Source organism: Oncorhynchus masou, unplaced genomic scaffold, assembly GCF_036934945.1.
Source record: "Oncorhynchus masou masou isolate Uvic2021 unplaced genomic scaffold, UVic_Omas_1.1 unplaced_scaffold_698, whole genome shotgun sequence".
In the NCBI taxonomy this organism is placed as follows: Eukaryota; Metazoa; Chordata; class Actinopteri; order Salmoniformes; family Salmonidae; genus Oncorhynchus; species Oncorhynchus masou.
In genome coordinates, this window is record NW_027013438.1 from 275,871 (window position 1) to 299,688 (window position 23,818).

The 23,818-nt window shown below is 42.4% G+C and overlaps 1 protein-coding gene across 3 annotated transcripts; it reads right to left on the reverse strand.

Annotated features, from left to right (window-relative positions):
* Positions 1–1,754: 1,754 nt before the first annotated feature.
* On the reverse strand, positions 1,755–23,811 carry LOC135537012 (NACHT, LRR and PYD domains-containing protein 1 homolog). 3 transcript variants are annotated; one of them, XM_064963222.1, is made up of 9 exons: positions 16,680–23,811; positions 10,794–11,077; positions 8,655–8,692; positions 7,722–7,786; positions 7,375–7,589; positions 6,930–7,186; positions 6,658–6,783; positions 4,734–4,863; positions 1,755–3,578 (listed from the first exon to the last, which is right to left on the reverse strand). In XM_064963222.1, the coding sequence occupies exons 1-9, from the start codon at positions 16,721–16,723 to the stop codon at positions 3,247–3,249; spliced, it is 1,491 nt and encodes a 496-aa protein (XP_064819294.1). In that variant the 5' UTR covers positions 16,724–23,811; the 3' UTR covers positions 1,755–3,246. The 3 variants fall into 3 exon arrangements, with proteins under 3 accessions (XP_064819294.1, XP_064819293.1, XP_064819295.1); XM_064963221.1 differs by having other exon boundaries at positions 4,734–4,866; positions 16,680–23,810; XM_064963223.1 differs by lacking the exon at positions 1,755–3,578 and adding an exon at positions 3,618–4,639 and having other exon boundaries at positions 4,734–4,866; positions 16,680–23,437.
* Positions 23,812–23,818: the final 7 nt, after the last annotated feature.

Here is a 23,818-nt window from a genome sequence, read left to right on the forward strand (position 1 = left end):
CCTCCAATAAGGTGTCATTTCAGATGGTAACCCTCCCCCCATCTCCTCCAATAGGGTGTAATTTTAGATGGTAATCCTACCCCCCCCCCCCCCCCCTCCCATCTCCTCCAATAGGGGGTCATTTCAGATGGTAATCCTAGACTCTCCTATCCATCATCTCTGCACACGAGACTCACCTCTAAACCAGAGACAATCACACAAACTGTCCGACTATAGTGTATGGTCGTAACCTCAAATGGCACCCTTCTCCTTATACAACACACTACTACTACTACTACTACCCCCACAGCTCTGGTCTAAAGTAGTGCACTTCATAGGGAGCAGGGTACCAGTTGGGATTAGAGCCTATTTGTATTGACCCGTATGCTACACCCGGACATGGGCCGATTTCCTGTATCCATGACGCTGGTTTGCAGGGTCAGCCTGGCGACCGTTGCCTAGCGACGGGGAGAACTGATTGTTTGTTTTTTCTTCACCTTGTTTTTGTTTTACCTGTTCTGTGACAAGGGACCGTGGATGCTTTTTTTGCATTTACTGCTATGTGTGTGTGTGTGTGTGTGTGTCTCATTTTGAATGTGTGTGTATTAGATTAATGCTAACAGGTTTCCCTGACAACCAACGGTGAACAGACAGAAGTGTGGTGGAATACTCACCTGAGTTAAAGGGTGTGTCCTAAATCGTACCCTTTTCCCTGTGTAGTGCACTATCTTTGACCAGTAATACACTAGATAGTGACTAGGGGGCCATTTTATAAGTCACACCAAGCTACACTCCTCATGACCCTCCTTTCTGCTCAAACACTAATGGCTGGGTTTTTGGTTGGCCTTTAATCACTGGTAGCTCTCTCTCTCCATCAGGGCTCTTTTAACCTACTTCTCTGTTGTCATTTCTCAATCTCTTTTTATTGTTAAACACTCAGTCTTGAGTCTGTCCCAAATGGTACTCTATTCCCTATGTAGTGCACTACTTTAGACCAGGGCCCAGTATAGGGAATAGGATGCCATTTGGGACAGCTTTGGCTGATAAGTAAAGGTTGAGGGTCATGCTCCGGGGTAAGCATAGAGATAGAGGAATATGTAGAATTAAAACGGGACGGCCAAACCTACTCCTGGAGAGATGCTACTGGTTGTGCAGGCTTTTGCTCTAAACACACTGGATTCTACTAATCAGAACCTTGACTGGCAGAATGAGGTGTGTTGGAGCAGGGCTGAAGCAAAAGCCTGCAGACCCAGTAGCTCTCTGGGAGGAGGGTTGATATCACCAAGACCACTTTAGGTTCATACGGCATCAACTAGCTTTTTGATTGGTTACCTCACATATGAAGCAAATTTAATGCCATAAACAGATTTCCGTTGTGTGTAGCTATGTTTTCAACTGTAATCTCAGTCCATGATTGGATCTTGGTCACCCTTTTTATATTCTTTGTCTGGTATTTCTGAACAGGTGTGTTATGATCCTAGCAGACGTGTGTGGATGAATGATCACGTAACGTGTGTGTGTGTGTTTAACGGATGTGAAACAGCTAGCTTCGTTAGCGGTGTTCGCGCTAAATAGCGTTTCAATCGGTGACGTCACTTGCTCTGAGACCTTGCTCTGCAAGGGCCGCGACTTTTGTGGAGCGATGGGTAACGATGCTTCCTGGGTGACTGTTGTTGATGTGTGCAGAGGGTCTCTGGTTCGTGCCCGGGTATGGGCGAGGGGACGGTCTAAAGTTGTACTGGTACATGTATATATGAGGCATATGGACAGTAAACTACCCAGAAACAAACATTTATTGACCTTCGAATTACAGCCCAGTCAGATCATGGGTGTATTTATTAGTTGCCCACCATAGCATAACGTTTTGCAACAACAAGCCCACCGTAGCATAACGTTTTGCAACAACAAGCCCACCGTAGCGTAACGTTTTGCAACAACAAGCCCACCGTAGCGTAACGTTTTGCAACAACAAGCCCACCGTAGCGTAACGTTTTGCAACAACAAGCCCACCGTAGCGTAACGTTTTGCAACAACAAGCCCACCGTAGCGTAACGTTTTGCAACAACAAGCCCACCGTAGCGTAACGTTTTGCAACAACAAGCCCACCGTAGCGTAACGTTTTGCAACAACAAGCCCACCGTAGCGTAACGTTTTGCAACAACAAGCCCACCGTAGCGTAACGTTTTGCAACAACAAGCCCACCGTAGCGTAACGTTTTGCAACAACAAGCCCACTGTAGCGTAACGTTTTGCAACAACAAGCCCACCGTAGCATAACGTTTTGCAACAACAAGCCCACCGTAGCATAACGTTTTGCAACAACAACAACAAAACAAGTTTCTTTTGGACAAATTTAGGTTGGTTGAGTAGGAGTCCTGATCTCAGATCAGGTCTGTTTCCTAGTGAATACACCCCATGGTGTTCTATTGGAGTGTTGATTTAGGATCAGGTCTGTTTCCTAGTGAATACACCCCAGGGTGTTCTATTGGAGTGTTGATTTAGGATCAGGTCTGTTTCCTAGTGAATACACCCCATGGTGTTCTATTGGAGTGTTGATTTAGGATCAGGTCTGTTTCCTAGTGAATACACCCCAGGGTGTTGAATTGGAGTGTTGATTTAGGATCAGGTCTGTTTCCTAGTGAATACACCCCAGGGTGTTGAATTGGAGTGTTGATTTAGGATCAGGTCTGTTTCCTAGTGAATACACCCCATGGTGTTCTATTGGAGTGTTGATTTAGGATCAGGTCTGTTTCCTAGTGAATACACCCCATGGTGTTCTATTGGAGTGTTGATTTAGGATCAGGTCTGTTTCCTAGTGAATACACCCCAGGGTGTTGAATTGGAGTGTTGATTTAGGATCAGGTCTGTTTCCTAGTGAATACACCCCAGGGTGTTGAATTGGAGTGTTGATTTAGGATCAGGTCTGTTTCCTAGTGAATACACCCCATGGTGTTCTATTGGAGTGTTACTGTCCCCATTCTACCATTAGGTTGGTACCCCAACACTGTTACAACACTGTTACAACACTGTTGGGGCGGCAGTGTAGCCTAGTGGTTAGAGCGTTGGATTAGAAACCGAAAGATTGCAAGTAGGTACAAAATCTGTCGTTCTCCCCTGAACAGGCAGTTAACCCACTGTTCCTTGTCCGTCATTCAAAATAAGAATTTGTTCTTAACTGACTTGCCTAGTAAAATTAAGGTAAAAACAAAAAAACAATCCATTCTACCATTAGGTTGGTACCCCAACACTGTTACTATCCATTCTACCATTAGGTTGGTACTCCAACACTGATCTGAAGCTGTGACCAAAGACAGGGGTCCATCTCCCCAAGAAGGTTGATCATCCTGGAACACGACTCAGTTCCTTTTCTCAACACCACGTCGATGACGTCACGTGCCTTCTCTGCCCTCTCAGCGATCACCTCCACTGACTCCATGTCCTCCTGGTTGATGACTGTGTGTTGCAGGAGTCCGTCCAGCAGTTCATTCAGGACAGGTCCTGATACTCGTTTCACAAACTCTGTCCGTACAGAACGCACCTGGTGCTCTGCAGAACCAGTCAGACTGTTCTCAGCCGAACCTCCTGCCCCCAACACAGCACCTGAGAGAGTCAGGTTACAATATAACTACATTTGAGTCATTTAGAAGCAGACACTTTCCTCCTTTAATAAAAGCGACCTGAAATAACAAGTATTGAGAAAAAAATATATTTTTTTTTACAATGACGACCTGCATCACTGAACATATTTAAGGCCGGTTTCACCGACATAGAAAAACAGATTGGGTCATTCAGAACCAGGTTAATCTACATCAAGTCCTGAAGGAGATGTCATTGGGTCATTCAGAACCAGGTTAATCTACATCAAGTCCTGGAGGAGATTGTCGTTGTTCTTGAAGACAGTCTTTTATAAATCAGGACTAGTCCAGATCCTACAGTAAACCATGTTGACTGGCCCTCGTGCCATTGGTTTGTACAGAGCATTCAGAAAGGATTCAGACCCCTTCACCTTTTTCCACATGTTGTTACGTTGCAGCCTTGTTCTAAAATTGATTAAGTGTTTTTCCCTCATCGATCTACATACACAATACCCCATAATGACATCACAATACCCCATAATGACATCACAATACCCCATAATGACATCACAATACACCATAATGACATCACAATACCCCATAATGACATCACAATACCCCATAATGACATCACAATACCCCATAATTAAATTGAAAACAGGTTTTTAGACTTGTTTACAAAAACAAATACTTTATTTACATAAGTACTTAGACCCTTTGCTATGAGACTCGAAATTCAGCTCAGGTGCATCCTGTTTCCATTGATCATCCTTGATGTTTTTACAACTTGGAGTCCACTTGTGATAAATTGAATTGATTGGACATGTTTGGAAAGGCATACACCTGTCTATATAAAGGTCCCACAGTTGACAGTGCATGTCAGAGCAAAAACCAAGCCATGAGGTTGAAGGAATTGTCCGTAGAGACCCGAGACAGGATTGTGTCGAGGCACAGATCTGGGGAAACATATCTGCTGCATTGAAGGTCCCCAAGAACACAGTGGACTCCATCATTCTGAAATGGAAGAAGTTTGGAACCACCAAGACTCTTCCTGGCTGCATGGCCAAACTGACCAATCGTGTTCCTCTGTGGAGATGGGAAAACCAATCAGGCCTTTATGGTAGAGAGGCCAGACGGAAGCCACTCCTCAGTAAAAGTGATGATTGACATGTGCTCCTACCTCGTGATACTTTCTCTTTCCACGCTGTCCTCTCATCATCACTGAATAACTCCATCTCAATATCATGCCCTGTTATTTTCACAATCGCCTTGAAAAAGCTTGGTGTGGTGTCTCTTTGTATGAGATGAATCTTCTGGAGCGAGAGAGAGAGACAAAGAGAGAGAGAGACAGAGAGAGACAGAGAAAGAGAGAGACAGAGAGGGAGACAGAGAGAGAGGGAGACAGAGAGACAGACAGAGAGAGAGAAAGAGAGAGAGGGATTGCCAAAGCAGTGTAAACGTATGTTTCCCATGCCAATAAAGCCATTTGAATTTAATTGAGAGCGAGCGAGAAGGCGACAGCGAGAGAGAGAGCAATGGACAGACGTGTTCTCATTCTACTGAAACAATGGACAGACATGTTCTCATTCTACTGAAACAATGGACAGACATGTTCTTATCCTACTGAAACAATGGACAGACGACATGTTCTCATTCTACTGAAACAATGGACAGACGACATGTTCTCATTCTACTGAAACAATGGACAGACGACATGTTCTCATTCTACTGAAACAATGGACAGACGACATGTTCTCATTCTACTGAAACAATGGACAGACGGCATGTTCTTATTCTACTGAAACAATGGATAGACGACATGTTCTCATTCTACTGAAACAATGGACAGACGTGTTCTCATTCTACTGAAACAATGGACAGACGACATGTTCTCATTCTACTGAAACAATGGATAGACGTGTTCTCATTCTACTGAAACAATGGACAGACGACATGTTCTCATTCTACTGAAACAATGGATAGACGACATGTTCTCATTCTACTGAAACAATGGACAGACGACATGTTCTCATTCTACTGAAACAATGGACAGACGACATGTTCTCATTCTACTGAAACAATGGACAGACGACATGTTCTCATTCTACTGAAACAATGGACAGACGACATGTTCTCATTCTACTGAAACAATGGATAGACGACATGTTCTCATTCTACTGAAACAATGGACAGACGACGTGTTCTCATTCTACTGAAACAATGGATAGACGACGTGTTCTCATTCTACTGAAACAATGGACAGACGACATGTTCTCATTCTACTGAAACAATGGACAGATGACATGTTCTCATTCTACTGAAACAATGGATAGACGTGTTCTCATTCTACTGAAACAATGGACAGACGACGTGTTCTCATTCTACTGAAACAATGGACAGATGACATGTTCTCATTCTATTGAAACAATGGATAGACGTGTTCTCATTCTACTGAAACAATGGACAGACGACATGTTCTCATTCTACTGAAACAATGGATAGACGACATGTTCTCATTCTACTGAAACAATGGATAGACGACATGTTCTCATTCTATTGAAACAATGGATAGACGACATGTTCTCATTCTACTAAAACAATGGATAGACGACGTGTTCTCATTCTACTGAAACAATGGATAGACATGTTCTCATTCTACTGAAACAATGGATAGACGTGTTCTCATTCTACTGAAACAATGGATAGACGTGTTCTCATTCGACTGAAACAATGGATAGACGACGTGTTCTCATTCTACTGAAACAATGGATAGACGTGTTCTCATTCTACTGAAACAATGGATAGACGACGTGTTCTCATTCTACTGAAACAATGGATAGACGTGTTCTCATTCTACTGAAACAATGGATAGACGACATGTTCTCATTCTACTGAAACAATGGACAGACGACATGTTCTCATTCTACTGAAACAATGGATAGACGACATGTTCTCATTCTACTGAAACAATGGATAGACGTGTTCTCATTCTACTGAAACAATGGACAGACGACATGTTCTCATTCTATTGAAACAATGGATAGACGTGTTCTCATTCTACTGAAACAATGGACAGACATGTTCTCATTCTACTGAAACTGTACCTGTGGATTGATGGAGGTAGAACAGGGAATGTTCAGTCTGAAGAAACTATATAGTTTGAAGGACCGCTCTGGTCTGGAGATGAGAGACCTTGAAGACCCGTAGGTCTTTTCCTGTTGTTCCACAGCCTGCGAAACAACCCAGCCAGTCAATGTACAGTCTTATTCAAACATTATTCAGAAAACTGGCAACACACTTATCTTCATTTAATGAGTGTCAACATAAACTGCACCAGTGGTTAGTTAAGGTCATCTCTATAATAATGGTCCCTCACCTGTATTTGGCCGGGGTTCCAGGGGAACAGGTACAGGCGAGAAATTAATGTTTCCCTTTTCACTGTCAGATAGAGCATCAGCTCACAGTGGACATCTGCGTTCCAAGACAGTAATCTCAGTATCAGAGCAATAGGTGAGAACTTGGGATGTAGAATCTTAACATGGAATCTGGTGACCTCATGCACTTCCTCTAAAGACACTCCATGTTCCTCTACATGAAGAATCTTCATCTCATTCCTCAGGGAAGGGTTGGTCCCTGAACAACACAATACAAAGGAGACAGAAAGACTAATATTGTATTATTCATCCAACTAAAACACAAAGAATATGCAGTACTAGATCACAGTGAACTCAAACTCCCAGAATAGTTAATTCATTAATTGAGGAAGTGAAACTCAGTTACATGGAAATGTCTTTCTGAATACTATTTCTATATGGTTTTACCTAAACAGACAAAGTGTGGCAGATGAACTTCCTCCAGTTCACCTAACTCCATAGTGATGTCCAGCAATGGACCACCTTGTGTGTACCGCATGTCTTTCAGAAGTTGACTGTAGGGTTCCCAGTTCCTGAAGTGATACTTCAGAATGACATCTCTCTCACACAGCCAGCGGAGCCCAGACACTGTGCACTCATAACTCCCTCTGGGTGTCCTGTGCCTGAGGGCAACAACAAGATGTGGTAGAGAGGGTCCATGGTCAAATGGAGAGGTTGGATTAGAAGACTATTCCCAAAGGTAATGGGGAAATACACTAGCAAGTGGAATGAAATGTTCAAAGTAGTTATTTTACCTGAACATTGTCACTCCCTGGACAGTGGAAGTCAAGGGTTCAATCTGAAGCCAGTGTGTGGAGTCCTGAACAAGGACAAGCATGTCAGTAATACACATGGGGCCTGTTTCCTGGACACAGATTGAGTCTAGTGCTGGACTAAAAAGCATGCTCAATGGAAGTTTCAATAGAAAGTTCTTTAAGGTCCAGGATTAGACTTAATCTGTGTCTGGGAAACTGGCCAATTAAACCAAAGTATCTGATCTAATGTATTTATTCAATGTTACATGGAATGCTAGTGATTTATCAATTAAACTGTCTAATGACAAAATATGACACCAGCTAAAATCCTGAATGACCACAAGCAGAACACAGGAGTCTATATACCAGTTTGAATGGTTGGTCAGTACACACCTGGCTTTAAGACTGTGTTTATATTACTAAAGCAGAACACAGGACTGTCTATATCCCAGTATGAATGGTTGGTCACTACACACCTGGCTTTGAGACTGTGCCGGACTCCTGCTGTCTCTAGAGAGTTGAAAACGGTAGAGATACTCTGAATGATCGGCTATGTAAAGCCAACTGACATTTACTCCTGAGTTGCTGACCTGTTGCACCTTTGACATCCACTGTGATTATTATTATTTGAGCATGCTGGTCATTTATGAACATTTGAACATCTTGGCCATGTTCTGTTATAATCTCCACCCGGCACAGCCAGAAAAGGACTGGCCACCCCTCATAGCCTGGTTCCACTCTAGGTTTCTTCCTAGGTTCTGGCCTTTCTAGGGAGTTTTTCCTAGCCACCGTGCTTCTACACCTTCATTGCTTGCTGTTTGGGGGTTTTAGGCTGGGTTTCTGTACAGCACTTTGTGACATCAGCTGATGTAAGAAGGGCTTTATAAATACATTTGATTTGATGTAAAAGTAAGAACTGAGATTATGACTTACCTCAACATGGTCACAAGTCTTACAGCTCTGAGGAATCACTGAAGGCAAAAGTAGTTGTTATTTAAAACAGACAATCTTATTGTAATAAAAATGAATCTAAGTGAGCAACAGTCTCAGAATGTACACTCATTATTAACATACCCTAATCTGACATTAGTGTTATATTAATAAATGTTTGTGGAAGCAGGAAACATTGTTCTGGTCCATGTTTTATAGATGTTGAGGGTCTGATTTCTGTTAGATCCTAGGATGAGAGCTTATTGGTCGAGTCAGATAAATGTATGTTGTACGAGCAGCACCACAGATATTGTGATGAGCAAGATGCCCGACTTCTCTCTCACACAGTCACACACAGTATCTGTCCATGTGCGTGGGTCTTCTTTACTCTCTTACAGCGTGGTAGCCACGGGACCAAAACAGTGGTCTAGCCTTGCGCTCCAAAGCTCTTAGTTGTTGCAGAAATTCACCCACTATTACCAGCCTTTCTTAAAGTATGGGTCGCGACGTGTCAGAGTAAATGTATAATTATTTAATTAATTACTGGAATTGATTCGGCCAAGTGCATCTGCGCTCTCTGCCTTTTAGCAGCGGTCTCTGCTCAGTTTGGCAGCTGGGTGAGGAGGAGAGGGAGATGCCCGTGTGCTTCGAGGTTCACCGGATATTTTTTTCTGCGGTTTTCTTGAACATCACTCCGCGACACATCGTTCAGCAGCGGATGAGGCCCTGTTTACCCACTCAACATCACTCACCGCTGTCATCAAATGGACTCATACCAGCCACAAGTTCTGACTGAGCTCCAATTGTCATAAAACGCAAATACAGGGATGAGTTTCTCTCTCTTTCATACAAACTTTGAGAAATAACGAGGAGCGCCCACTGTTTTATGCGGGGAATTTGCGTTTGTTTTGAGAGACTCATTACTAACAAATTAATTAAAAATGAAAAAGAATTAAAAACGACACGTCCTGACCAAACATCCGCAACATGATGGTAGACCCATTGACTTCCTTCAGAACAAGGCAGAATGCTTCAGGAAACAGTGCGACGGTGGAAAACGAAGTCACCTAGCAAGGCATTGTTGTCATTTTTACAACAGAAATAAGGGATTATTAACTCTCATAGTAGAAGATGTGCGTTTCTCTTTCAAACAATCTTTCAAACAATCCCCTGGCCTTGTACACAGCTAATAGCTCAAATTAGCCAAAGCAAGCTAGCTAGTTACGGATGGTGCAACCATTAGTACAGTACAGATTCATATAAAAAAATGATCAGGCCTACTGTACATCTTACTGTAGAAAGTATTGTTTTAAACTAGTCTTGGTTGGAACTGTTGCTGTTCAAATACAAGTAATAATTTGTATTCTGAACTGGAATAAACTGATTGAAGGAAGATTTTTTTTGTTGTTGTTGAGGCAAACAGTCATCGACAGCAGGAAGCGGTGTCCTGCCTGACTGAGAAAGCAGTAGAGGTTCTGGTCCAGTTTGGCTCCACATACCTACGTGGTGAGTCAGGGTTCTGAACGCTGACATACTTAAAAACACAAGTACAGAAACAGTCTCAAGGTTGAGTATGACCTCAGTGTTGCACTGTTAAACACGGAGCCCAGAATAGACCTGCTTGTTGAAAACATCAACAAGACATCACACCTCTCATTAGGACTGTGTGTGTTTTCTAGTCTACACCTGTGTGATGTGATCAATCAGTTTATTCCAATTCAGAATGAAAATGATTTATTGTATTTTAGCAGCAAACAGTTCGAACCTCGACAGATATGTAAGAGTGTTTTTAATGGGGGAAAATGAACATTAAAATATATTTATATGGGTATTTAATTTAATTGTTATTTGTTTTAGGCATACGGTCAATGAAATATACCGATATTTACATATAGTTGCATATTTTCCTAAGCTTGGGACCCAGGAAAAATACATAATCTGTAATTTGGGTCCCAGGCTGAAGAAGTTTAAGAACCCCTGCACTATGTTGTTTAGGTTGTGCATCTACGTCATATTGCGGTCTCTACCTTTAAGTTTGTTTTGACCAAATAGATCATTATTGTTTTCTTTGCCTGGGACTAAACTATAATGAACGCTTTAAATCATATTTTGATTTAAAAACAATTATCAGTTAACTCTCACATTTCTCAGGTCCAGGCTTGATACAACTCTCTCCACCATGGTCTCTGGTGTTCTCAGGTCCAGGCTTGATACAACTCTCTCCACCATGGTCTCTGGTGTCCTCAGGTCCAGGCTTGATCCAACTCTCTCCACCATGATCTCTGGTGTCCTCAGGTCCAGGCTTGATACAACTCTCTCCACCATGGTCTCTGGTGTTCTTAGGTTCAGGCTTGATACAACTCTCTCCACCATGGTCTCTGGTGTCCTCAGGTCCAGGCTTGATACAACTCTCTCCACCATGGTCTCTGTTGTTGGTAAAGCAGAAGGATAGACTGATTAAACTAAATACAACTTATAAAGGCTTTATATAGCATCCATACAGTCTTCATAAGCAATACAACAAGAGTATAAAGGGTGATTGGACAGCTCCCTATGTAGGGTACATTGTCAAATGTGACATAACATACTATGTCAACTTCAAAATGTGGCCCTGTGTAGCTCAGTTGGAAGAGCACGGTGCTTGAAATGTCAGGGTTGTGAGTTCGACTCCCACTGGGGAAGAGCATATGCTAAATTATGTAAATGTGACATAACCCCCCTATGTCAACTTTGATAAAAGCAATACTGATGGTGACATTACACATCTTGATGAAAGCCCCTAGAGATGTGAAGTCACCAGGTATCATGAGTTACATCCCCCCTCAAAAAAACACTGCACTGTGCTTCTGACACAAAATTGAGACCAACACGTGAGACTGACATTACAGTGAGGCTGTCCTATTCAACAGGTTCTGATGCCCTCTAGTGGTTAGAGTGAGACTGACATTACAGTGAGGCTGTTCACTGTATGGGATTCTCTACTTTACATAGTCTCTGCTCATTCACTGTATGGGATTCTCTACTTTACATAGTCTCTGTTCTGCTCATTCACTGTATGGGATTCTCTACTTTACATAGTCTCTGTTCTACTCATTCACTGTATGGGATTCTCTACTTTACATAGTCTTTGCTCATTCACTGTATGGGATTCTCTACTTTACATAGTCTCTACTCATTCACTGTATGGGATTCTCTACTTTACATAGTCTTTGCTCATTCACTGTATGGGATTCTCTACTTTACATAGTCTCTGCTCATTCACTGTATGGGATCCTCTACTTGACATAGTCTTTGCTCATTCGCTGTATGGGATTCTCTACTTTACATAGTCTCTGTTCTGATCATTCACTGTACGGAATTCTCTACTTTACATTGTCTCTGCTCATTCACTGTGTGGGATTCTCTACTTTACATAGTCTCTGTTCTGATCATTCGCTGTATGGGATTCTCTACTTTACATAGTCTCTGTTCTACTCATTCACTGTATGGGATTCTCTACTTTACATAGTCTCTGTTCTGATCATTCGCTGTATGGGATTCTCTACTTTACATAGTCTCTGTTCTACTCATTCACTGTATGGGATTCTCTACTTTACATAGTCTTTGCTCATTCGCTGTATGGGATTCTCTACTTTACATAGTCTCTGTTCTGATCATTCGCTGTATGGGATTCTCTACTTTACATAGTCTCTGTTCTACTCATTCACTGTATGGGATTCTCTACTTTACATAGTCTCTGTTCTGATCATTCGCTGTATGGGATTCTCTACTTTACATAGTCTCTGTTCTACTCATTCACTGTATGGGATTCTCTACTTTACATAGTCTCTGTTCTGATCATTCACTGTATGGGATTCTCTACTTTACATAGTCTCTGTTCTACTCATTCACTGTATGGGATTCTCTACTTTACATAGTCTCTGTTCTGATCATTCACTGCCCAGAGAACAGACCACTCTGGTGATTTCAGTGATGAATGTTAAAAAAAAAAGGTTAGATCTCAATCCATGTCTACAAGATCACATACTGACAGGATTCTACAGAACCCAATATACACTACCAGTCAAAAGATTTAGAACATCTACTCACTATTTTTTAAATTTTGTCTTTATTTAACCAGGCAAGTCAGTTAAGAACAAATTCTTAATTTCAATGACGGCCTGGGAACAGTGGGTTAACTGCCTGTTCAGGGGCAGAACGACAGACCCTTGTACCTTGTCAGCTCGGGGGTTTGAACTCGCAACCTTCCGGTTACTAGTCCAACGCTCTAACCACTAGGCTACCCTGCCGCCCCATTGTAGAATAATAAAATACATCAAAACTATGAAATAACACATATGGAATCATGTAGTAACCAAAAAAAGTGTTGAACAAACCAAAACATATTTGAGATTCTTCAAATAGCCACCCTTTGCCTTGATGACAGCTTTGCACACTCTTGGCATTCTCTCGGCACATGCATCTCAGTGCTAGAGGCATCACTACAGACCCTGGTTCGATTCCAGGCTGTATCACAACCGGCCGTGATTGGCAGTCCCATAGGACAGTGTACAATTGGCAGTCATTGTAAATAAGAATTTGTTCTTAACTGTCTTGCCTAGTTAAATAAACACACACATACATATATACACATGTATATATATATATATACACAAACATACATACATACACACACATACACACACATATATATACATGCATAAATTATCTATGGGATTATAATGGATGACAGAACCCTGTGAGTTTGTATTCTGAATTTCATGGTCGCACATTGAGATTCATAGTTACAAGTACGATTCCTCTTCGCTACTTCCTGAGATTTGATTGATGGAACAATCCAGCCAATGGTTGCAACAATAGGCGGCTGTGGTTTTGGCTGAATGGTCGGGGAGTAAAAAGGTCCTGCCCCCAAAGCAACTGAAACCATTTATTTTATTAGAAATCTCTTTCTATTAACTTACTAAACTGTTTACAAGTTTACGAATCTCTTGGTTTTGTGACACTGACAGAACTCTGAGCGTGCACAGATAAAACATCTGCAAGTGTATGTTTGATTCACAGCAGAATATTCACACTAGTAAATGGGCCTGTAATAATTCTGAAAATAAATGATTCTTGCAAATCGTTTTGAGCGTATTCAAATGTCAAGTTATAAGTTTGCGACCATTATTCAATTTTACACAACAAGGCCTCCCGAGTGGCTCAGTGGTTTAGAGATTCTGGGTTAAGAGTCCAGGCCCGGTCTCAGCCGGCCACAACCGGGAGACCCATTTTTTTCTTTTGGAAAAGTTTTATTGGTACAATTCCTTTAAAAACAGCTCATACATTTTTTACATCATTTATACACATAAAAACGGCAACAAAGCATAAAACACAGCATTTGAAAAGTTACATTTAAATTTGTTAAAAAGTACATGTTGTTAAAACCAATGAAAACTATGAATAAAAGTACTTTCCTTGTAAAAAGATCAAATCTGTAAAAGCCATTTAAAATGTGTACTAATGATCTAACAAAGGTAAAACATTTTTAAGACATGAAAAACATGTTAAAAAGCCACTTTGTTAAAAGGCTGTCTTCAGTCCCTTGTACAGGAGCGGGGTGAGTCTTTATCAAGCTCACCTCATCCTGCTCTACTGAATGGATCACCGGGAGACCCAAGGGGCGGCGCACAATTGGCTCAGCGTCGTCCAGGTTAGGGAGGGTTTGGCCGGCTAGGATGTCCGTGTCCCATTGAGCGCTAGCAACTCCTGTGGCGGGACGGGTGCAGTGCGCGCTGACACGGTCGCCAGGTGTACAGCGTTTCCTCCGACATGTTGGTGTCAAGAAGCAGTGCGGCTTGGCTGGGTTGTGATTTCGGAGGACGCACGACTCTCGGCCTTCGCCTCTCCAGAGTCTGTAAGGTCGTTGCAGCGATGAGACAAGATTATAACTACCAATTAAATACCACGAAAAAGGAGTGAAAAACAACACAACATGATACAAGATTGTGAAATTGAATTGCAGATTTGTGAATCGTAATTGCAACCACGAATCTCAATGTGTGATGACAAACTCACAGGGTTTTGTCATCATGGAAATACGTGGGATTGGATAGAAACCTAGCTTGTTACCATTTGGATAGAAACCTAGCTTGTTACCAGTTGGATAGAAACCTAGCTTGTTACCAGTTGGATAGAAACCTAGCTTGTTACCAGTTGGATAGAAACCTAGCTTGTTACCAGTTGGATAGAAACCTAGCTTGTTACCAGTTGGATAGAAACCTAGCTTGTTACCATACCAGTTGGATAGAAACCTAGCTTGTTACCATATCAAATGGATAGAAACCGAGCCTGTTACCAGTTGGATAGAAACCTAGCTTGTTACCATACCAGTTGGATAGAAACCTAGCTTGTTACCATACCAGTTGGATAGAAACCTAGCTTGTTACCATATCAAATGGATAGAAACCGAGCCTGTTACCAGTTGGATAGAAACCTAGCTTGTTACCATACCAGTTGGATAGAAACCTAGCTTGTTACCATATCAAATGGATAGAAACCTAGCCTGTTACCAGTTGGATAGAAACCTAGCATGTTATCAATTGGATAGAAATCTAGCTTGTTACCAGTTGGATAGAAACCTAGCTTGTTACCAGTTGGATAGAAACCTAGCTTGTTACCATACCAGTTGGATAGAAACCTAGCCTGTTGCCAGTTGGATAGAAACCTAGCCTGTTGCCAGTTGGATAGAAACCTAGCCTGTTGCCAGTTGGATAGAAACCTAGCCTGTTAAACTATGCCACTTTATGTTTACATACCCTACATTACTCAACTCATATGTATATACTGTACTCTACCAGCTACTGCATCTTGCCATCTTGATGTAATGTATCACTAGCCACTTTAAACAATGCCACTTCCTATAATGTTTACATACCCTACATTACTCATCTCATATGTATATATTGTACTCTATACCATCCACTGCATCTTGCCTATGCCGTTCTATACCATCACTCATTCATATATTTGTTTAATGTACATATTCTTATTCATTCCTTTACACTTGTGTGTGTGTATAAGGTAATTGTTAGGTTAGATCACTTGTTGTATATTACTGCATTGCCAGAACTAGAAGCACAAGCATTTCACTTCACTCACATTAACATCTGCTAACCATGTGTATGTGACAAATAAAATTTGATCGCTGAGATCCTGGTTGAAGACAGCAGAGGTGTATTTGAAGGGCAGGTTGGTTAGGATGATATCTGAGGGTACCCATGTTTACAGATTTGTACCTGGTAGGTTAATTGATAATTTGTATGAGATTGAGGGCATCAAATTTAGATTGTAGGATGTCCAGGTGTTAAGCATGTCCCCGTTTAGGTAACCTAACAGCACGAGCTCTGAAGATAGATGGGGGTTAATCAATTCACATATGGTGTCCAGGGCACAGCTGGGGGCAGGAGGAGGTCAATAGCAAACTGCAACCGTGAGAGACTTGTTTCTGGAAAGGTGGATTTTTAAAAGTAGAAGCTCAAATAGTTTGGTCACAGACCTGGATAGTTTAGCAGAACTCTGCAGGCTAACTCCGCCCCTTTGGCAGTTATACTTTTGTCGGAAAATAGTTAGGGACGGAAATTTCAGGCTTGGCTGGGTTGTGATTACGGAGAACGCATGACTCTTGACATTCGCTTCTCCGGAGTCCGTACGGGAGATGCAGCGATGAGACAAGACTAACTACCAATTGGATGCCACGAAATTGGGGAGAGAAAAAAAATGGGTGCATTTTTACATTTTATTTAAATAAATTATAATCACGATCATGTGCAGCCAATCGCCCATACCCTACCTCATAGCCCTGTAGCCTATAATATAACATCATCAATGTAAGGAAGCCTAAAAATATCATTATTGAAAGTTGAAATCAGTAATGTAATAATATAAGAATTCTGCGGATGTCTTACACCCTAAATCACCTTTCTCTGCGATGGCCTAACTTCTCCAAAAACACGTCTCTACAAAACATTGTAAAAGAAAGCTACAAACCTCAGAAACATTTTTTCTTCGGCTGATGGTGTCCATTTATTCATCTACTTCCTTATAAATGTACTTCCTGTTTCAACACAGTGGGCGGGTTTAAGTTATTTTATATATTCATATTTGCGTCATGTAAAGTCTCCATACACTTCATGTAAGTATTCAGCCCATATAATGTGATTTTCTGGTAAAAGTGGATTTATATTTAATTTCAGGATTTGATTGAGTGATGTTTTGCAGTGCTACCAGGAGAGTGCAATGTGACAACAACCAGGTTTGGCAGGACACTAGACGGTCATTTCTCTGTTGTTGTGGTAACATGATAGGATGGGTTGTTGGTTAGGAATAGATAATAGAGCCACGGTTGGACACCAGAATACAGCCATGTTTGGACGAGTCAGCCGGGAGTGGATAGCTGTATCGGCCACTGTTGGATAGCTCAGCCGTAGCTGCATACTAGAGTCATGTTCGGATAATAGAGGCGTGGTGGAATGTACCAGTCAGCTATGATTGGATAGCTACGGTAGCTCCGCCCCGTTCATAGTCCCAGACCCAAAACACTCTGTCTGTCAGCGACCGTGCAAGAGTGAACATCTCCCATGACTGTTTTTTCTAAACTTGTCAAAGCTTGAAGTCTTTCACTCATTTCCATCCCAGCCCGAAACCGTATCTGCAGAACAGCACTTTTTGTTGGGAGTTTTGATATTCTTATATTGTTACGGTACTTTTTGATACTGTTTGTAAGTATCCATGTTATGCACTGAATTTGTAATTGTATTTGAATGTGAAATTAAAATAAAAAATATTTTTCAAAAAAATTGTTTTATATATATATATATGTATGCTTATGTGTACAACGTGGTGCTTTGTTGAATAAAACGAAACAAACCAACCAGAAGTCGCTCTGGATAAGAGCGTCTGCTAAATGACTTAAATGTAAATGTAATGTAAATGTAATATAGTCATGTCTTTAATTTCACATTTCAATATTATATCACCTCGTTTGAGGGAATAGACATTTAGGGAGGCAGAGTATGACAGTATGAAAACATAATGTAAAAAAAAAAAAAAGGAACAAGTTGAATGTGTCCTCAATTTCCAGGGGTTTCCTCTACGCGAAGCAGAGCCGTCCTGAGCCTCCACTACAGGTACTCAGTGCCAGAGTGAACTATTCCCCTGGCTACTATTTCAAAGTTGTCAAAGCTTGATGTCGTCTGACTCATTTCGATCCCAGCCCGAAACTGAGAAGTGCCAGGGGCTTTCCCTACATGAATTTGGCACCTCTCCAGCTCTCGAGATTGATTGTAGGTTAGGAATGGATAATACAGCCACGGTTGGACACCAGAATACAGCCATGGTTGGACGAGTCAGCCGGGAGTGGATAGCTGTATCGGCCACTGTTGGATAGCTCAGCCGTAGCTGCATACTCGTCATGTTCGGAAAATAGAGGCGTGGTGTGATGTACCAGTCAGCTATGATTGGATAGCTAAGGTAGCTCCGCCCCGTTCATAGTCCCAGAACCAAAACGCTCTCAGTTTGTCCGTGCAAGAATGAACATCTCCCGTGACTGATTTTCTAAACTTGTCAAAGCTTGAAATCGGTTCACTCATTACCATCCCAGTCCGAAACCGTATCTATGTATGCTTATGTGTACAACGTGGTGCTTTGTTGAATAAAACGGAAACATACCAACCAGAATATAGTCATGTCTTTAATTTCACATGTCAATATTATATCACACTGCATACTAGAGTCATGTTCGGGAAAAAATAAAAATAAAATAAACTGAGAAACAACCTCGGTTGGAAAAACGGCCTCGTTTGGATATAACGGCCTCGTTTGGATATAACGCGTCGGTTGGATAAAACCGTGGATGTAAGTGAATGGAAATACAAGTCACTATATAACCAGCACTACTCACTGACACTCTGAACTGTAAAACGAAACCAGAAGGGAGCTGCCAACCATCATCATCATCAGAAGAACAAAACCAGCCAGAAACACTCCGATTGACTGCTGCTGAGGCTTGAACACTGCCAGAGAGAACTGCGTTGATTATGAAGGGGAAAGGTGTGATGACTGTTTTCCTACTTGCACTTGTTGCAAAATCCTCCGTGTCTCTTCCGATCACTATAACAGTGATGTTGAATCAGCCAGTGACACCGCCCTGCTCTGGATCATGCCGTGGTGGCAGAAATAAGACCGGAAGGAAAGATCCATAGAATAAATGGAACATTCTGCCATCACTCCGTGGATCCGAGACCAAGAAAAAACATCCCCTCAGGAAAAAACACTGGCATGTTACGCTCTGCTCTGCCGTCGCTGCCAGCCACCAGCATGACTGACACACACTTTATCGGCGTCTCTCTACTGACACCGTGCGATAGTCTCGGCTCCCATTGAGAACTTCACCCCTGACACACCGGCATACCTGAGTGGGGGGAGAGATTCGGAAGAAATGCTGAGCTCCTCTGCAGCCCAGCCCACTGAATTCGTATGAGGCCGCCTACAATTGACACGCCACATTGCATCAACCAATGGTTGTGTGCCATGTCACTGACAATAATAAAATACATCTTTCCTGCAGAACTCTCCGTCTTCAGTCATTCAAATAATATGTTGAGATATTAAGGAGGCTGTATGTTTGTATTATCACAGCACTATAATAAAACGGGGTTCTCAGAATCCATTGTGAGACGAAAAACGTCATAAGTGTCGTCAATAACAACGACGAGACAGCCTATAGACGGACAAGAAGCGCAGTGTCTAACAGCGATGTGCAGCGGAAACAACCTGGAGCTGAACACAACGAAAATAAAGGACGTCATAGAGGATGTTATAAATGTTTTATTTGTTCCGTGTGACTGTTATACTGTCTACCTCTGTGTGCTACGTAGACCTAGTATATGTGAGAGAGCTCCAAATAATAATTCCAATATATTACTTTTAATAGGTGCTTGCAAATGGCAAATATACTACTTGAATAAAAAGTATCAAACTACTTGAATAAAATTTAGAAAAGCTTCTGATTGAGTTTGGAACTGTCAGATCATTTCTGTACCACAGAAATATAACGATAGTAAAATGTAACGTAATGAAACAGGCAGGGAGCAGGACTCGAACCCTCAACCTTCGAGCCCGAAGTCCAGCGCGCTATCGACTGTGCCCCAAAAGCACACTCAAGCAAGGTCGCTATCCACGCTTATAAACCCAGGCTCGTTACACTATATGATGATATTATGTACAACCGATAATATTATGATATTGAACAAAAGGGGACAGAGGGATCAGGGTGCTGCTAGTTGGATTCGTCAGCTGGTTTGACGCTCAAAAAGCGGCTTCACACCGAGGAGCGGCTGTAGTGTTGCCGGCACGGAGGAGTTAGGCTGGGCTCTGTGAGGACGATGGCAGTCAGAGGAAGGAGCACGGCTACGTTACGACACCAGTCAAATCGATGCGCAGCTCTACTATCTCGGTTGAAGCTCCGCGAACGAGAGTCTTTCACATGAGAACATCCAACCACGGCTGAATTGTCCGACCAAGTCAAGTCAGTCACTGTAAAACCAAGCTGTACTGGATAGAAAATAGTAGACAGTATGTTGACCTACCCGGTCGAAGCATACTACTAAATCTACTGGAGAAATGTGTCTCACTTTTCTAAGTGAATGGAAATACAAGTCACTATAAAACCAGCACTGCGTCTCTACTCACTGACACTGAGCTGTCCGAAGAAACCATAAGGGAGCTGCCAACCATGATCATCATCAGAACAACAAATCAGCCAGAAACACTCCGATTGACTGCTGCTGAGGCTTGAACACTGCCAGAGAGAACTGCGTTGATTATGAAGGGGAAAGGTGTGATGACTGTTTTCCTACTTGCACTTGTTGCAAAATCCTCCGTGTCTCTTCCGATCACTATAACAGTGATGTTGAATCAGCCAGTGACACCGCCCTGCTCTGGATCATGCCGTGGTGGCAGAAATAAGACCGGAAGGAAAGATCCATAGAATAAATGGAACATTCTGCCATCACTCCGTGGATCCAAGATCAGGAAAAAACACTGGCATGTCACGCTCTGCTCTGTCGTCGCCGCCAGCCACCAGCATGACTGACTGTGCTCTACATTCTCATTGTTTCGGTCTGACAAGACTCCCCACTCGACAGTGGTCTAGTAGGCTACAATCATCATCTCTCAATATCTACAATAACACTTATTAGGAAGGCTATCCGAATTAATTAGGATCCGAAATGGCAAATCAAGTCATTCACTTGAAAACCAAGCTGTATTTGATAGAAAAAGGTAGAGTAAATTAACCTTACCGGACGAAGCATACTACTAATCTACAGGCGAAATGTATGTCTCCCTTTTCTAAGTGAATGGAAATACAAGTCACTATAAAACCAGCACTGCGTCTCTACTCACTGACACTGAGCTGTCCGAAGAAACCATAAGGGAGCTGCCAACCATCATCATCATCATCAGAAGAAGAACAAAACCAGCCAGAAACACTCCGATTGACTGCTGCTGAGGCTTGAACACTGCCAGAGAGAACTGCGTTGATTATGAAGGGGAAAGGTGTGATGACTGTTTTCCTACTTGCACTTGTTGCAAAATCCTCCGTGTCTCTTCCGATCACTATAACAGTGATGTTGAATCACCCAGTGACACCGCCCTGCTCTGGATCATGCCGTGGTGGCAGAAATAAGACCGGAAGGAAAGATCCATAGAATAAATGGAACATTCTGCCATCACTCCGTGGATCCGAGACCAAGAAAAAACATCCCCTCAGGAAAAAACACTGGCATGTCACGCTCTGCTCTGCCGTCGCTGCCAGCCACCAGCATGACTGACACACACTTTATCGGCGTCTCTCTACTGACACCGTGCGATCGTCTCGGCTCCCATTGAGAACTTCACCCCTGACACACCGGCATACCTGAGTGGGGGGAGAGATTCGGAAGAAATGCTGAGCTCCTCTGCAGCCCAGCCCACTGAATTCGTATGAGGCCGCCTACAATTGACACGCCACATTGCATCAACCAATGGTTGTGTGCCATGTCACTGACAATAATAAAATACATCTTTCCTGCAGAACTCTCCGTCTTCAGTCATTCAAATAATATGTTGAGATATTAAGGAGGCTGTATGTTTGTATTATCACAGCACTATAATAAAACGGGGTTCTCAGAATCCATTGTGAGACGAAAAACGTCATAAGTGTCGTCAATAACAACGACGAGACAGCCTATAGACGGACAAGAAGCGCAGTGTCTAACAGCGATGTGCAGCGGAAACAACCTGGAGCTGAACACAACGAAAATAAAGGACGTCATAGAGGATGTTATAAATGTTTTATTTGTTCCGTGTGACTGTTATACTGTCTACCTCTGTGTGCTACGTAGACCTAGTATATGTGAGAGAGCTCCAAATAATAATTCCAATATATTACTTTTAATAGGTGCTTGCAAATGGCAAATATACTACTTGAATAAAAAGTATCAAACTACTTGAATAAAATTTAGAAAAGCTTCTGATTGAGTTTGGAACTGTCAGATCATTTCTGTACCACAGAAATATAACGATAGTAAAATGTAACGTAATGAAACAGGCAGGGAGCAGGACTCGAACCCTCAACCTTCTAGCCCGAAGTCCAGCGCGCTATCGACTGTGCCCCAAAAGCACACTCAAGCAAGGTCGCTATCCACGCTTATAAACCCAGGCTCGTTACACTATATGATGATATTATGTACAACCGATGATATTATGATATTGAACAAAAGGGGACAGAGGGATCAGGGTGCTGCTAGTTGGATCCGTCAGCTGGTTTGACACTCAAAAAGCGGCTTCACACCGAGGAGCGGCTGTAGTGTTGCCGGCACGGAGGAGTTAGGCTGGGCTCTGTGAGGACGATGGCAGTCAGAGGAAGGAGCACGGCTACGTTACGACACCAGTCAAATCGATGCGCAGCTCTACTATCTCGGTTGTAGCTTGAATAGAGGCGCAAGTGTCAGATATTGAATAGAGGCGCAAGTGTCAGATATTGAATAGATGCGCAAGTGTCAGATATTGAATAGAGGTGGGAGTGTCAGATATTGATTACAAACAAAAGGTTTGATTGGCTCACTCAGTCGAGGTTTGATGAGTAACAATAAAAACATAGCAAAAAAAAGGACAAATAGCACAATTCAAGTTGATTTATCAATGACAAATATACTTCATATTAGTAGTCAATACTCACCAATAAGCCATCCATCCTCAACAGCTCCCTCCTGGAGGTGGAAAGGCAAACTTTGCTGTTCTGCAGAATGAACAAGTCTTTCTACCTGGCCACCACATTCAGTAGCGTCTTTTGCACATAACATTACGTAACAGTATAATTTTAGACGGTCCCCTCGCCCATACCCGGGCGCGAACCAGAGACCCTCTGCACACATCAACAACAGTCACCCACGAAGCATCGTTACCCATCGCTCCACAAAAGCAGCGGCCCTTGCAGAGCAAGGTCTCAGAGCGAGTGACGTCACCGATTGAAACGCTATTTTGCGCGCATCACCGCTCACTCGCTATCAGTTTCACATCCGTTACACTTACCTTTCATCACCTTTGCATTAAAAGTAGATGTCTTCTCTGTTCACATAGTCTATCACCTTCACATTAAGAATATAAGTCTTCTCTGATTACATAGCCTTGTTGAACTCGTTTTGGGATGGTGCTCTTATGGTGATTTTGGTGCCGTCTATTGCTCCATTCGTATTTGGGAACCCATTGATGGAAAATAACCCATTAAATCAGTTGTGCGATGATAGAAATGGTATATTACACGTTTGATGATGATTAAATCCTCAACATTGTCTAATCGAGGGATGTGAGATGCCGCTGGCGGATCCGCGAGCATCCGGCTGAAACGTGCCGGTTACCAAAAACCCGAGGGTGGATAGCACTTCGACGTGCAACCGAATGGCTTGGGTTTGCCTTTCAAAGTAGGTCTTATATCCTCACAAGATTGGTTTAGGGAAACGATATCTGATCAGCCAATCTGTACTTCCTCCTAAAAAAAGTCCCACCTGTCTGTAAAAACGGACTCTCTGCGAAATGCAACGGTGACAAATCTTCCAACAGAGCAGATCAGACATCTCTCATTGGAT